Source organism: Anser anser, assembly GCF_964211835.1.
Source record: "Anser anser genome assembly, chromosome: 12".
Taxonomy (NCBI): domain Eukaryota; kingdom Metazoa; phylum Chordata; class Aves; order Anseriformes; family Anatidae; genus Anser; species Anser anser.
The window spans coordinates 19,892,969-19,909,719 of record NC_139733.1 but is presented as its reverse complement, the minus strand read 5'-3'; the positions used below and the strand labels follow the sequence as shown (position 1 = coordinate 19,909,719).

The 16,751-nt window shown below is 43.2% G+C and overlaps 1 protein-coding gene across 1 annotated transcript in view; it reads left to right on the top strand.

Moving 5' to 3' along the window:
* RYBP (RING1 and YY1 binding protein) overlaps positions 1–16,453 on the top strand; it is a 44,672-nt gene extending 28,219 nt beyond the window's left edge. The window contains exons 3-5 of the mRNA XM_083795098.1: positions 8,270–8,446; positions 8,582–8,680; positions 12,425–16,453. Coding sequence (XP_083651224.1) covers positions 8,270–8,446; positions 8,582–8,680; positions 12,425–12,677 — 529 coding nt within the window. The 3' untranslated portion in view covers positions 12,678–16,453. The remainder of the gene's footprint in view (positions 1–8,269; positions 8,447–8,581; positions 8,681–12,424) is intronic.
* Positions 16,454–16,751: the final 298 nt, after the last annotated feature.

The window sequence follows — 16,751 nt, the reverse complement described above, 5'->3', positions numbered from 1 at the left end:
CATTTACCCTAGTCAAAATCCTGCAGTCCAGAACATGCACACCATACACTCTTAGTCATAGTTTTGAATTTTTTTTCATAGGGGTGTGCAGCAGAGAAGTAAAAGGGCACGGGGCAGTAATGCTGGCAAGCAGAGCTCGTGAGGTTGGGTAAAGATCCAAGTTTATGATTGCTCCCTGGCTCAGTACATTTTAACCAGAGAGTCTCTTCTGTGATTTATCACTTTCCCTTTAAAGAAGGAAGCTTTGTGCCAGTCCTGTACACTCACAATAATGCAGACCGTGGTGCTTCCCCAGTGAAGAATATCCCAAGAAACACCCCATATCCCCGCTCTCTGGCTTTAACCTCGCAGCTGGTTATTCCTGGGGGCATTTCTGGGTTGGTGATGAGTGCTCCAGAAGTGGCCGGATGAAAAGCCTTGGTCTTCAAACAATGCCGGGCTGCTTTGGGAGGCTTCTGCTGAAGAAAATCCACCACACGAGCACATCTGGTGCAGCTGCACGTTCCCATCCCCATTGACCCAACAGCTTCGGGAGAGCTCCGGGCTGGGGACTTGCTTCTGGCTGGTGCTCCTCCAGCTCTTACAGTGTGCTGTGCAAGCACGGCATTAGGCATATTTTATTTAATTTGGTGCAAGGTTAATGCTGCCGATTGTTTCCACATTTGGATTTGCGGTGGTGCCCGTGCAACTGATTACATGAAATCGTATTTGCAGCTTCCAGCTTTGTCCTGTGCTACAGTGAGCGTTTTGAGGAATTTGTGACCACTCGCAGCTTTACCATGGGAAAGCTCTAGTCAAATGCTTCCAAAACCACCTTCTGGCCCTCATTTTAGTCTACTTTGCAATGGGATTCTATGAAATAGTGCTATGATTTGTACATAAACCCAAATAATTAGGAATAAACAATGTTGAGACTCATGGTAACATGCAAGAATTGGGTATTTTTTTTGCAGGCATCATTGAAAGAGCCTCAAATAGCAGAGAGTGCTAGCTGGGCTGCAGCTGGCTGCTGCCTGCAAATGCTTCCTTCAGCAATACTTGCGTTTTATTTAATAACTTTATATTATTAATTAAAAAAGGGAGGTGGGGAATTGGAAAAAAAGCAGCTTTCCCCAGTAAGAGGCAGGGGAGCTAGCAGCTTTGTGAGACCACTGAATAATTAAGTACTGCTAATAATTTCAAACTTCTTGAAGTTTAAAATCCTAAAAGTCTAACAACTTCTGGTAGACAACCGGAACGTTCAAAAATACGGTTCCTTGGGAAGCCTAACAAGCTCAAGGTTTGTTGTCAGAGCTAGGACGAGTTATCAGGAAACTGAGGCTCCCTTATCTCTGCTTTGCCTATTCTTAGCTCCTAAGAGGACGTGGGTGACAGCAGGTGGGATGGCCAAGGAGTCACCGAACGGTTTGTTGGAGGCTCTCTGGAGGTGGTCGTGCATTTTTAAGTGCGCTTAGTGAATGCTGTAGTGAACAGTTGTTTGGGGTTTTGTGAAGTTGTTGTTTTCTTTCACGTTTTTTCTGAAATGTTCAGACTTAACACTAACAGTCTTAGGAACGCTTTGGTGTGTCCTTCTGTATAAGGTCAGCAGCAAATCCTGTTCTTTCAGCTGAAAGATAATTGTCTTGCTCGTGATGCTGAGAAAAAGTAAACCTGCAACCCAAGAGAAGTGTTCTTTAGGTTAACTTCTTTATGTTTAAACGTCTATTTTAAATAACAGTACAGCATTAGTATATCAATGCTAAAGGTAAATCCTGTTCTTTCGACAAAATATTGCTCAACCCCGTATTTCTTGCTGTTTGTCCTTCTAGTGCTGGCTGTCTTGCGGGCTTGTATTGCACAGAGAACTTCAGATAAACGTATGTAGCTTCCATAGTGCTCTGCAGCTGGGCACGAAGGACAGCTTGTCCATTCATCTGTTTTCTTGTTGCTAAAAAGGACAACGTGGTCATCACAAATGAACTGGAAAATATGCATACAAGAACGAGTGCTCACCCCGTCATGCTTATGGCTTAATTTCTAAAGTTTGGGGTCTTCTAGATGTGAAATTCTTTTAAGGAGGTGATTTATTTTTCCCTTTAACATATTAATGGGTTAGTTTCTAACCTCCCTGTACAGTATTTCTCAGAAGTAGGCTTATTGTACTATTGTTCTGGCACTAATGGTTTCATAAATACTCACATAAATACTTTTAGTCTTGTTTTTCCTTTGAGCAAAGACATATTCATGTGTTACTAGGATTATTAAAATAATCATGTACTTCAACTTTACACTGTACTGCATATGAAACAGATTTCCTCAAAGAAACAGAGAGCCTCTCAGAGGTCTGCTGTATCACCACTTGCATCAAAGCTGGAACAGAATGAAATTATCCAAATCCTCAGTACTTCATGTTACATGAGGCTTTTGACTCCGAAATCCCACTTGATGCTACTTTCATTCTTCTGATAACATAGTTGTAGGAAAGTAAGAGCAATTGTAACTAGATCCACAGTTCTGGGGATTGGTGGCATCCCTTAAGGTCTGCGGGTGTTGCTGTGGGTATGAAGCAAGCTGCGATTTCCGCTCCTCCGATGCTTTCGGGAGATGGGTGGCTTGCATTTGCTCAAGCAGGACCAAAGAAATCTCAAACAGATACAAAAATTAGGGTTACATGGAGGAAAAAAAAAGTCTAACTTAACCTCCTTTATCCTTCTGTAAGTTCAGATCCACGTAAACATTAACAGGATGAATGTGTGGGGTGTGATCTGTGCGTGCAGCTGGTTGCAGCGGTTGCACATAAAGCAGAATTCCTGACTGTGTTCTGCATTTAGTCCTGAAACGGGTTTTTAAAGGCACGCTTTGAGATGTGGAAGAAAATGCGCTGGGAGATATTTGCAAAACCTTAGAAATACCGATTTTTTTGAGAATGCAGTAACACACGCAGAGAGCCCTTCGTGCAAGGGCTGGTGCTTACACTCCGCTCCCCGTGAACCAGCCTTGCCAGTGCCACCTCCTGGGACAGTCCCAGGAACGGTAGGTGCAGGCACAGCACTTGTGTTGGTGAAAGGCAGCAGGGACTATTTGTGTGCAGCGTTTCCAGGAGCTCACGTTAAGGACCTAAGTGCCAAAATCACTCTAAATAGAAAAATGTTTCAGCTTTCGCATGTATCAGTATTTCCTTGCTGCAATGATCATGAGAGTTTTGCAAATACCTGCTCCTGTGCTGCAAATCGCAGTGTAACACTTCAACTAATGTGAAACAATTTGGCTGAACACACCTTTGAAAGCACAGTTTAATTTAGTTTAATTGCTCTTAGTTTTAGAACGGGAGAAGACAATCTTTGTCACGTGATAGTGAAGAAGTGGGTAATGCTCATTTGTTTGTCACATCAGGGCTGGATCGTGACAGCTGAGTCTACCCAGGCTGTCACTTTAATTAGGCTTTGCTTGGACAATTTTCCTTTTACTTAATGTCAGGTAGAAGAAAACTTAGCTCTTTCAGACGCTTGTGCTGAAGGACTGTTCCTATGCTCATCTGTTGGCATCATGATGGCAGTTTTGGTTTTCTTGTCCCTGGTGTGGGCTTTTGAGACCGCAGTGGAGGTGAATGTTGTAACTGGAAGGAAAATAATTTGGTTTGGGTTTCAGGTGTTGTTTTTTTCCTTTTCTCTTTTTTGAGACAGCGTGATATCATACTTAGTATTTCCAGAGGAAAATACTTGCCGTTTTCTCCTTTCTTACCTCTTGGTTTGAGCCATTCTGGTAAATCCTCACTTCTGGCTGGGCTCTGGGTTAAATCCTGGGATGTGTGCACGTGGAGCATCAATTGGGAGAATGCATATTGTCCTGCTCTTGGTGTCTGCGAGATGGGGCACAGCACCGGGGCTCAGCTCTTGGTGTCTGCGTGGGGATTCGTGCACCGAATGCAGCACCGAGAATTTCATCTCTTTGCGTAGCTGCTTTTGGAAGCTGAGGTTTGCTGGCTGTGCTTTGTGTACAGTGCTGTTACTTCAGACCTGCTAAACGGCACGGTGAGATGTTCCTCAAGCGTGAGTGCCGGCTGGAAGGCTTAGAAGAGCCTGAGCTGGGGTTTGATTTCTGTCACCTAAACATGTTTGCGGTTTATATGAATTGTTTTAATGTTACAGAGAGTAAGGCGACAGGCAGATTTGGGGTAAAAATGGTTAATGCACGTTTCTGAGGCTCTTCAGTCTTACAAAAAGATTTGGAAGGGGCTTCGAATTTCTGTTCAGGTTATTCTGCTCGAATGATACACCATTATTATTTTAATATAAGTTATTTGAGTTGAAGCATTCTCTTTGGAGAGTGCCAAAAAAAAAAAAAAGTGCCAGATGGGAACAAAATTAGGGGCAGAGAGACTCAGCCACATTGTACTGTTCAAAAAAAAAAAAAAAAGAGGAAAAAAGCAGTAAAAAGGGATCCTTCTGGTTTTATGACTTGAAATTCTGTGGTATAAGCCAAAGGATGCTAAATCATTGTAGCCCACGTGGGAATGAGACTTGTTTCTCCACTGTGTTTTTGTTTTTTTTTTTTTTTTTTTTAGATTTTTTTATTGCTCATACTCTGAAAGGGAAGACGGCTAGTATCCACTGCAAACCCTTATTGAGTTTATCCCCGTTCCTGTTTCTGGAAGGCAGTGCAAGCTGTCGCAGCTGGAGGAGAGCTGACAGCCTGAGGCAAGGGGTGGCAGCGAGGTGCGGTGCTGGTCGTGCCTGGGGAGCTGCGACCTGTGCTGGGGAGCCCAGGTGACATCGGTGCCAGCCCTCGCCGTGTGGTTTTGGTGGGCAGGGAGACTTGGAGCGAGGCTTGGATATCGCAGATATTTCGCCCGGTTGTGGTTACTATGGTTATAGCTCGCGGTGGTAAAATGTGCTGTTGTACTTGCTTTGCTTGGCTTTTTCGTAAAGGGCTTGTAACCAGTGTATGCTGGCTGTAGTAGGAGTGTGGGCCTGCCTCTGAGGATTTTATGACTCCAATTATTATTACTGTGCCAGTTGCTTAACAGACCTGTTCTTTAGCCTTCCTGAGCTTGCTGCTAGCGTGAGTGAAATGGCCAGGTCATGAACTGGAAAGCCGCTCGGGCATTTGCATCATTCAAACAAAACAAAAAACAATAAAAAACCTGTTCCTCAGATCCTGAAGCGTGTTCACCAAAGCCCTGGCAGCTTTTTGGCTGGGTGCAGAAGACGTCCCCAGCGCCGCCGGGCCCCCTCTCCTTGGGCACGCGCCTTCCCGCCCGCGGGGCTTTCGCTTTCACGTCTGCTGGTAGCAGCGAGCAGGGGAGTGCGTAAGGAGGAGTATGCAAATGCGTTTTTTGGAGAAGTTGTGCTAGTTATGTCAGTGGCTGGCCAGAAAATGATAAAACTTAATAAATGGAGTGTGCTGTCAGACGCACAGATAAGGAGTGGGAGGTCATGGGGGGAGGCGGCTCTGCAGGAAGCTTTTTTTTTTGATGTGTAACCTTCCCTGGGGAAATACGGTGTGATTACTGCATTTTTCTTTTAGTTGGTAAGTTTCCATCTTAAAATTCACATTTTCATTCAAGCAGGGCAGCGCTCCTGCAACGCCAAATGCACGTTGGTGGCCGTTAAGGTTAGAAATAAGGTTTGGAAATAACATCACAACCAGGCACAGCAAAAAGACTTTGAAGGTGCTCTCAGATTCTTGAATTGGGATTTCCCATGAACGGCTCGAGTTTCTGATTTAACTGGCTGTGTAAACAGCAAATAACTGTAAGTCTGGGCAGAGGAGGTAGCTTCAAGCAGTGAGGTTAATCACGTAGGGAGATAGTATCTGCCCTTCCTTTGAAGGTTTCTTGACACTTCTTTTTTTTTTTTACTTTATTTTTTAAGATATGGGAAATGAGGATCAGGAAACTGTGTGTGAACATCTTTTTTTTTTTTTTTTTATATCTAATAGAATTTGCTGCTGGCAAGGAAAAGTTTCACAGCTCTGCCATTCCTGGAAGAGCAGCAGGTCAACAGGTTGCTTTAGACAAGCTGCTGCCAGCTTTTATTGTGCTCGCATCAATCTGAAAATCACTTCTGTATAACCAAAATGCTTACTCTTACGTGTTTATTCACAGTCACCCAGACAGAAGTTGCTGTATACCAGGATTTTAAAAGCAAGGATGCTAAATACCTTCACTATTCTGTAAAATATTTGGTGGAACAGGTGGCTGTTTGATCTGATCTGCAGAACTTCCCAGGATCATAGTTATTTAAGGCTGAAGTCCATATCATCTTTGTTTAATCACTTGGAAATACACATAGATTGTTGCATAAAATGCATTATAGTTTCTGTAATGGTTGAAAAATCCAAATGCCAGTGTTGTTGAGATGGATTAGTGGCCTGATTCCAACCTGTAGACTCGATGATAACCTGTGGTAGTGAAATCGAATATCTGGGTATATATGGCTTCAGTTAAGAGCCTCTTCATACCGTTGTACAGAAAACCAGCACCAAACGAGGCGTATTAAGAATTTGGATTTTTGTGTGACAGAAAGGTAGGACTTTTTAGGGTCCCACTGTCTGCATTGGTCTCTAAATGCAGATGCTACATTTGAGTGGTTAATGTTTTGTGTGTTTGTTTAAGAACATGAAAACACCGCGTAGCTTCTTAAAAAAGGCTCTGTATGTGTAGTTAAAGCACAGGAGGTGGTTCTGGAGGGTAACGGTGCTTCTTGCTGGAGCAGGTTTACCAGAGCTCCTTGTCCGCAGGGGCAGCAGCCGCCAGCGCCCGGGGCGCGTGTAGCTGCCGCGGGTTTTGTGCTCGCTAACACTGAGCAGGGCCAAAGGATGACATTTTGGAGAGCCGGGTAATCAGCAGCGCAGCACTAATGAAGTAGGTGATGATCAGACTAACAGGGTTCAGCGCTTCGGGGTGCGTGTTTCAGTAGCAATCATCGCAGTAACTGCGGCGTAGTCAAACTCGGGCCAGCTCCGGGCCGCGCGGGCGCCTCGGCGAGGCCTGGTGGCGGTGGCAGAGGCCGCGGCCTTGGCGCTCCCACTGGTGGCACGAGGAGGGCTGGCCTCAGGCCCCGTGGTTCCCCGACATTCCTGCTGGTTGTGTGCTGCCCTTCGAGGGCTTTCGTTCACGACGTGTTAACGTCTGACCTGTGCAGGAAACTTGAGTTGTGTTTGTAACCGGCGTAACAGCTGCGGGCAGGTACGGACAACTGCTGCAATTAGCACGCGGCTCATAATTGAAGACGGATGGAGCTGATAACCCGGCCTTCTTCCCCTCCTAAGCTGCGTGGATGGTGCAGGGGGCGTTAGATCTCTCTGGCAGGTCCATCCATCACGGGCAATCAGAGTATTCGGAGAATAAACTGCTTTGTGATGTGCCAGGCCACGAGGGTGAGATTTCAAGTTGTTAAGCCGAGAGGAGGTGAAAGCCTGGATGAGGAATGCAGAAGAGACGAAGGCATAAATCTGTGAGACTGCGTGAGCACCAGGTTCTCCTTGAATGCTAAGGCATTTTTTTGTATTAATCATAATTTGAAATGCCCTTTGAAAGACAGCTTTGCTTACCTCTCTTCCTTTTCTCTTTGACTCCAACCTCTGAGTTTTGTTCCTAAGCATTACTTGTGCCGTGCACTGCCCTTGAACTCCGTTAGCTCCCTCAAACTGGAGCCTGCTGCCGGTGGTCGCAGCATGAGTGTCGCTTCCCTTGCCTTACCTTGGCCTGCCCCGTGCTCTGGCAGCAAAAAGGCATGCTGGCGTGCTCTCCTGCCCCTTGCTGTGTAAATCGGCCTGTTGGGAATCTCCGTGTGCTTTGCAAGTGCCTGACTTTTTTGCTGCTTTTTCAGTCTGAACATACAGCGTGTATAGTACTGAGCACCATTCAGGGACTTCAGACAATTGTATGAGGACAGTGTGTCGGAGGCTGGCACAGCCTTTCTGCCGATGGAGTACTGAATGCCTGTTTGTTTTCTGTGTTCTTTCCAGTGAATTTCAATCCCAGTGTTTGGAACAAAGTCATCTCAGTTACCTTCTCTTGTTCTTTGTTACATGTGCTGTTCGCTGCGTCAGCAAACTTAGAAACTCATTTGAAAAATTAAGTTGGAAGATACTAAGGAAACCAATGTTTCAATTTGAAAACTTCTGTCTTGTTTGGTAGCAACTGTAGTACTCAACATTGAATAAGTGAATCCATGTGGTATTTCATTAGTGAAGTATTCTTCCCCAGTTGCTGAAATAGATGCTTTTTGTGAAGTGGTCTTTGCTGTATGAAGTCTGACTACAGATCTCTTTATTGTCATTATAGAAAACCTAGGATAAACTCTCAGTTGGTGGCACAACAAGTTGCCCAGCAGTATGCAACCCCACCGCCACCTAAGAAGGAGAAGAAGGAAAAGGTGGAAAAACAAGACAAAGAAAAGCCTGACAAAGAGAAGGAAATTAGTCCAAGTGTTACAAAGAAGAACACTAACAAGAAGACTAAGTAAGTTTCAAGGATGCTCTATTACGTGTGGTGTGACTTCAGTACCATGCATTGATTAATTAAGTTAAAGGTTTATCTAACTAAAGTTTATCTAACTAACATCATAATCTCCCATCTTCCCTCCAATTTTTACAGACCAAAGTCAGATATTGTGAAAGATCCTCCTAGCGAAGCGAATAGTATACAATCTGGGAATACTACAACAAAGACGAGCGACTCAAATCACACTTCAAGGTAACTTTATCGAAAAGTTAAGCTCTTAATATTTGAGAATTGTATAAATTGCAGACACTGTTTTTTTGGTGGACCATCAGAGTACAGTCTAACTGACAGGATCTGGCCGAGTTGGTATGACAAGGCCACCAGTGGCTACGGGCCTCGTATGCGTGCAATAAGCACTCAGCCACGCTTCTGGTGAGGACAGATTCGAGCATTTGAAATACTCATTCTATTAGCCACTTGGTTCTCATTTTTCTGCTTAAATAATCATGTGCCAACTGGGCAGTAATGTCTCCTGGCTGTGAAGTACACTGGGCAAAATTCACCAGCAATCATAGTGGTCTTTATCAAATTCATACCGTCATTTGGTAGCAGTAACAAAGGTTACTTTTAAAAAATTTCCTTACCTGTAATTAAATAATTGTAATTGTCAGGGTAATTCTCTGAGTATACTGGAGTTAAGACTGCATGAACAGATTTGTTGGAATCTTTCTATCAACAAAAAGCATGAATGGTTGGCTTTGTATTTATCTATTTCAAAAGAGCAGCTGTTTGTGGAGAGCTGTTCAGTCTACGCTGATGCTCCATGCTTGTTTTCTTTAGGGTGGTGTCTTGTGCTTTTTTCATAATTCAAAAATTCAGAGTCAAAGTACAGTTCTTACGTTTTTAAACTTACAGAACTGCAAGAAGCAGAATCCAACTGGGTACTCTCCTTGTGTGGGGCACACAAGAATTGCATCCGTCCTGTAATCGCATAATGTTTTATAGGGAAGCTAGGTGAACAGAAGCACAATTTTTGTTAGCTGCAAACAGTCATAAAGTACGTGCAAAACATGGCTTTCACTGCTGTGTTAGCATAAAGATGGGCAAGCCATGACTGCAGAAAACGGTCTTGGAAGATTTTAAATAATAACATGAAAACATTTAGTAATAGCGACTGCCCTTTACAGAGTAATTCACTGGAATGTAGCGAAGGCATTGTGAGATTTGCTGTGCTTAATCTGGAAGACCGAGCTGTTTGTGGTGACTACTGCCAACTCTTCCTCAGTCCCCAAAGATTTAACTGTCCGTTCCTGATTTGATTGTAGAAATACAGCTTCATTGCAATGTTATTTTTGTCTTGTGCTTTTCAAAACAGTACTTATTTTGAGGCTTAGGATGCAGGAGACTTGATGTACTTGACTAATGAGATAACATTAAATTGATAGATTGCGTCAAATAATTGTTTTTACTCCTTAAAGGAGTCACTTTGTCTAGTGCAGAATCATCTAGTCCATCTTTTGTGGCAAGATTTTTTTCATTCCTAATTAGCCCTTAATAATAGTATCAAGACTAGCTGGAGTATTTTTAAGGGATACATCATTTCCTTCAGTTATTAAACTGTCTTCTTAAGTACTTAGTTTAGTGGAACTTTTCTTGCAGCTCACTGCCCTCAGGAGCGCTCTCAAGAATCTTTTAAAAGGACCTGATTTTTTACAGAGTTCCAAGTTATCTATTCTATTTTTTGTGCCCAGGTTTCCTAGCTTTTTTTTTTTTTTTTTGGTAACTTGTATTTTAAGGGATCCTGTTTGAACTTCTTGGTTACCATGCCTGTTTCTGAAAAAAAATACCTTGGTTTATTCTGCATCTTCCTGCACTCTTTGATTGTTTTGAAACACATTCCTAGCTTGGCCATAAACCTTTTCAGCTATAAAAGAGGATGTGAAGCATCGGTGTGTTTAAATCAGTGATGGCTTCTGACAAGCAATAGCAGGAATGCACGTTCAGCCCAGCAGAAAGGTGGAGGCAGTAAGGTCTGTTCCGGTGTCTGGGCCGGCGTTTCTTTGGCTGTTTCAGAGTACAAGAGAAAACAAATGACCTAGTCAAATTACAGGAAGAACCGGGTTTCCTAGAGGAACTCGGAGTTTAAGGAGGAAAATACGTACGTGTACTACGCTTCCGGGAATGTTTACTGCTGCCTCTGCTGCCAGTGCTTTGGGGGCAGCGCCGATCTGCTGAGACGCTAGCCGAAAGCTGATGGAAACCCCAAAAGTTGCTGAGCTGGCTGGCCTTTCTTGTTACCCACAAACACGGTGACATCATTTCATCTAGTCTGTGGTTACATGTCAAGTTTGCTAACTCTCACAAGTACGTACGTACAGCGCATACACGTGGGTGTATGTCTCGCTGCTGCAATTCAGTAAGCGCAGGTACTGCTTTGAAAAGGGCAGTGACTGACCCGAGGGGCAGATTCAAGTAGGAAGTTTTACTTGTAGTTATTCTTACACGGTAGCATTTTAATTGTATTTTCTATTAGAAATGCTGCTCCTGTTCCACATGTGATACGTTGAAACAGCCTCCTAGGTTAGACATGGAAACGCTGGTTTTGGTGCAGTAAATTCTTTTTTGCTAAGGAAGTTTGCAGAAATACTGTTGTTTATTTCTGAAGTTGTACATCCATCCTTAATACTTTCTTCTATTCTGTCCAGTTCTGGAATACCACTTGGATAGCTACTTCTTAAGGACTTCCCTCTTGTTAACTTAACGCTGTAAGCTAATGAGTATGCGTGGCAAACACAAAGTCAGCTTAATTTCCTCTGTTTTTGTTTAGGCTGCATTAGCCTAATATTCTGTAGACAAAGAGAAGATAGGTTTAAAAGCTGGAGCTTGATTCCCCAAGTACGCTACCCTTCCCTCCATCTCTTGAAATAAGGCAGTTCTCAGCAAGCTACTTTTCACTGAAGTATAAAGACTCTCCTTTTTAATTTCCCTACTGGGAATATTCCGCTGCTTAAGTCTGACCCTTAATTAGGAGCAAAAGCTGTAAATTGCAGCAGTTGCTGCAGCTGACTTGGAATTGGTTGGTAGCTGGAGGAGTGTCCAAGAGCTTGTTGTTTCAGAGCTTTGGACCAGCCCCTGAAATGCACATGAATGTCAGCTTCCTAGAGTCTAGACCCTTATTAGCTACATTACTAATTGAATGATAGCACAGCATGCAAATTACTGTGAGATAATCCTGAGCTATAAATACCAGTGTGTTCTCTTCTGTTGGTTTTTTTTTTTTTCCCTAACCAAAAAGAGCTAGCTGCAAGAAATATCGTTGTACGTTCTGGATTTTATTTTCAATAGCCTTGTTTCCAGAGGGAATGTTTTGAGCGATTTTATCCATAGCCTGATTGGGCATCTGATTTGTACGAGCTCAAAGCAGTTGAAAGAGAAGCCAAGTTGTCCCAGTGCCTGTGTTGTTTGCAGCTGCAGAGTTCCAATATGGGAATGAAAGAACCGTGTTCAAATGCTTTCATGTGGTTTTGTATTGCGGAGTCACAGCCTTGTCTCATAACATCAGGGCACATGATGAGATGGGGAATTTAGATGACAGAATTCTTTCATCTGCCCCTTGGGGAGGAGATCCCTAGGTCTCCCTGGCTCCTGTCTGCTCGACTCTCTTATAGTGTCCTCCTTTCTGGCTGAGCTGGATTAAAGATAACCGTCTACAGCACAGCACCTTTTGCCGAGCTCTACAAGACGGGTCCTCCCCTCGGGATCCAACGTGCTGCTGCAGCCCTCGCAGGCTGTGCTGCTGCAGGGAGCAGGAGGTCAAACCTTTGTCCTCTGCTGAGCAGCGCTTACTGCTACCTAGATTCTCTTCCCGATTGTTGCGGTCTGTGCAGGCGAGTGGAAGAAAAGTCACCGAGTTTGTTGAACGCTGTTTTTTGTAACAAACTCTTCCTTTGTCATTTATTTTTATCCTGTTTATAAATGTTTTCTCCTTTATTTTAGACCCAGACTGAAAAATGTGGACAGAAGTACTGCACAGCAGCTGGCAGTCACAGTGGGAAATGTCACAGTAATTATCACAGACTTTAAAGAAAAGACTCGCTCCTCTTCCACGTCGTCTTCTACAGTGACCTCCAGTGCAGGATCAGAACAACAGAATCAGAGCAGCTCGGGCTCTGAGAGCACAGACAAGGGCTCGTCCCGTTCCTCCACGCCAAAGGGGGACATGTCGGCAGTCAATGATGAATCTTTCTGAAAATTGCACATGGAGTTGTGGAAACTATGAATCAGGGTATGAAATTCAAACACTCCACCTGCCCATGCTGTTCAGATCCTGGAGAGCCTCTTTTGTGCTTGAACACACACTTTCTTGGACATCGACCTCTTACTGATGCAACCAGGATAATTTCTGCTTGCCGTGGGCATCTGGCCACCAAGGAATTTCTCACCCTAACGATTACTCTTGACACTTTTATGTATTCCATTGTTTTATATGATTTTCCTAACAATCATTTATAATTGGATGTGCTCCTGAATCTACTTTTTTATAATATCTGCTGTGCACAATTTTCCATGAACATTACAACTTTTTGTTTTGGGATAGGGAGTGGGTGGGGAGGGAAGGGGGCTTTATTTATTGCATTCACAAACTCCATCCTCTCTCAACATATCCTTTTTAAGTTCAGTTCTTCTTCCAGTTATACTGTGTACTATCAGTTTTGATATAAATTATATATAAATATATATATAAATAAATATATATAAAGGGTTATTTGAAACCAATACATGGAAACGCTGGTGCTTGAAACACTGTGAAGTGAAAAAAAAAATATTGAACAGTTAAAGATCTGGGACAGTCCCCTTCTGTGAAAGTGCTGAAACTGAAATGGAACTGGTCTTAGGTGAAAAGCGTTCCTGAAGGTTTGAACCTAGATGGGACCCATTCTCTCGATTTGTTCCTTCCCCATTTCTTCCCTAAGCAATGGCTATAAGTGTACTGGACACAGTTTTGATTTTTTTTTTTTTAATACCTTGGGATTTGAAATCAGGAGATTGCTCCAGATAAATGTGTTTTTCTACTAGGGTAACTCAGCTTGACAGCTTGCAGGTTCGTGTCCAGCTGGAGCGTAAGTGTTCAGAACTAGTCTGGTGCCAGCACGCCACGGATTCACGCGTTCCGGTAACATCAGCACTGCTGTGTCGTGCATAGCCAACCCCCCCCAGAAGTTCGGTATCCTTAGGTTTAATGACTTTTATCAGTTTTCCAGTCCTGCGTCGATGACTGAGGTAACTTTAAAACTGGAGCTGTTCGCTGTGGGTTTTGCTGCGCCCAGCGGCGTGCGGGTCGGTCATCGTCTGCTCCCTCCCGCCTGTCCTGTGCATGCTGCCGGGATCGCTGTTCTGTTTGAATTCCGGCCCTGTCCCGGGGTGATCTCTGAGCAGCGTGTCGTCTGGTGAGGACGTTGGGCTTGTCCACGCTAGGACACTCTGGGCATGCTGCTGGGGAAGCAGGCGTAGTGACGAGCTGCCCCGCTGGCGAGCCCGCAGCGCGTGCGACTCCTGCTCGCGCCCAGTATCTCTTCGGTTGCGTTCTGAAGCTGTTCGGGCTGTAACTTCTTCTCCTGGCCTGTTAGTGTTGCTTTACAGTTTACCTTCCATGCATTATCCTGCTAAAACACTAGTCTGAGGAGGTGAAACAAACTTTTTTTTTTAAAAAAAAAAAAAACACAACACCTCTTCGGCTTTTCATCTTTGTTTAGTGGCCCCAGGGTGCCCTGCGGTAATTTCAGGCACAGAGGCTGTGGCTTTATTCGACATCAAATGCATAACTTCTGGGTGTGAGGAAAGAGGGCCACTTCTTGACAGCTTCGTGCCAGCTTGTTGTGTTGTGAATTATTTGCTTAGCAAGAGTGATTTCTCTTTGTGGAGGCAACGGATTTGAAATTTCCTTTAAAATCGTGTGGTTTTGAGTAGCAGACGTAGGTTCCTTTCACACTAGCGACAGAAATCTGTGAGGTACCAATCCGTTACCACCTCCGCTCGAAGGCACGTGCGGTGGCAATGCCTTTGTGGTGGTGGTTTTATTCCGAGTGCGTTGATATGGACACCCCAACTTAATTCTGCTTATATTCACAGTATAGGCTGTCTGTACCTTTTTAAGCATTTTTGAAGTATTTATTAAAGAACCAAAGGAAAACAGATGCTTCCTATGAGCATCAAGACAATTTATTATACATAGTTTTAAATACTATGAATTTCTCAATCCACATTTTAACATTAGTGGGATATTGCAAAGACATTCCTTTTTCCAGTTTTTACTATTCCTTTAAGGGTCTCAGGGAGGGTAAACTGGTCAGCCATATTTATTTATTTTACTGAAATGTATTGGAATAATTTTTTAAGAGAGATTTTTTGAAGATGCCCCTGAACTTGTATATTTTGCACTGCTTTATAAATGATCCATTATCGATTAGGCTTGCGTGCATTTTGGCCGTGATCCAGCAAAGCGTGTAAGCGAGTGGCAAGTCCCTTCAGCGGGGCTCTTTCTGGTGCTTAGTCAAACACGTGCTTGCATTCTTTGTTGAATCTGGGAATTTGTGCAAAAAAAAAAAAAAAAAAAAGGCATTGTGTGTACCAGGAAATTGCTTCTTTTTAAAGTGAATGGACCTGTAGATTAGTTGAAAAAGCTTTAACGCAGTAACCAGCTACTCATAGGCTACTGATTAAGTCAGTGAAATCTGTTTCTTTGGGTGTGCCTCCTTGATAAAGTAGCTTACTATACATAAGTGGGAAAATTTCTTTGGAACAAGTGACCTGTAATTCTGCATTTAGTAGAAATTGCTAGCTAAGCGTTGAACTTACCCGGCCTCATTCGTAGCTGTTGTGTTGTGGATTTGGAGGATAGCGTTTGCTTTTACACTTGATTTCTGAAGTTAGCACCCCCAAGGCATGTGTCTGGAAAAGGGATTCCCTTCACACGTTGCGTCCTCTGGTTATCCTGCTGTTGTTGGGGAGCATGTTTAAAGCCAACCAAGCCAACAAAAACACTAGTATAGAGGAAGGACCAGGCTCTTGGTATTCAGTGGCACGGAAAGCAGGTAAGTAAAGCACAGTGTTACGTTCGCTAAGTTTCGACTTTTACACAGACACACACATACACCAACACAGCTTGCCTGACTTGCTCAGTTTGACATAGTTATGCAAAGGAGAAATTAAAAAAAAAAAGGCATTTTACACAACCAGGCTATTTATTTTAATTGGAACACTTTGCTCGTTTCGAATTGGACAGATCTAAAACATGGCAGTAGCTTCCGCGAGTTTATTTCCACTGAGACGTCTTCACCTGCCTTACCAAGATCATTCTCAGTCTACTTTTTTAAGCTCTACCATAAACTTAAATTATTGAAAATTTATTAATTGCTGACTATATAATAACCTTTGCTTGTATGTAACCGAATGGTTTTAAGAGCCAACATTTAGAGTATGACAATGGAGCTGAACAGTTTTTAATGCGCAAGCAGTTCTGTTCTTGTGTATGACTTGTAACCTTAATTTACTGTGTAAAGATGGTTACATTATTTCCTTAGCTTTGTTTGTTGGAGACAAATATAGAATGCTTGTTTAAGTATGTCAAAACATAATCTTATCTTGTGGATTTTTATGTTAATGTATTATACGAGCTATATTTTTCATTTGCCCAGAAAGACAGCTTGTATAACGCTTTTGAAAGTTTTTCCGCTCTGTAAAGTCTTTAGAGCTGACAGTCCTGTTAGGTTTGTTTTAATCTTCATGCTAAAGTGTCAATGGTGGTTTTGTGAACTGGTCAGAAATTCACAGGTCTTAAATGTTTTCGGGAAATTTATATTGGACACTGCTCTTTGTCTAGCAAATAAAAGATGTTAATATATTCCTGTTACTGGCATGTGCACGACTGTTATTAGAAGCCACTTTATCATTTTCCTGCTTTAAATAGAAATGTCTATTTATGAATTCTGCTTGTAGTTTTTTCACAAATAAAATAGTAAAATTTAATTAAATCTGAAAGCTCTCTTTTTTGGGAGATGCCAGCATTCAGAACCAGTGGAGTCCTGCTGAAGCACTTTGTCTCTCTGTACGTCTTGCCCGTGAGCCGTCCCCTGAGCACCCCAGTTCTGCAGACACGGTTGCACACGTGGAAAGCTTCAGGCGTGTCAGTACGTCCGTGTTGTTCCCCGGGACTGCCGGTACAAGGAAAGCTCGCGGTGGGTGTCTGCAGAATTTGGGTTCTCTTACTGTGAAGTAATCATTTTTCCCCTTTCTGTGGCTGCAGAAACGGCGAAAGCTCAGTGCA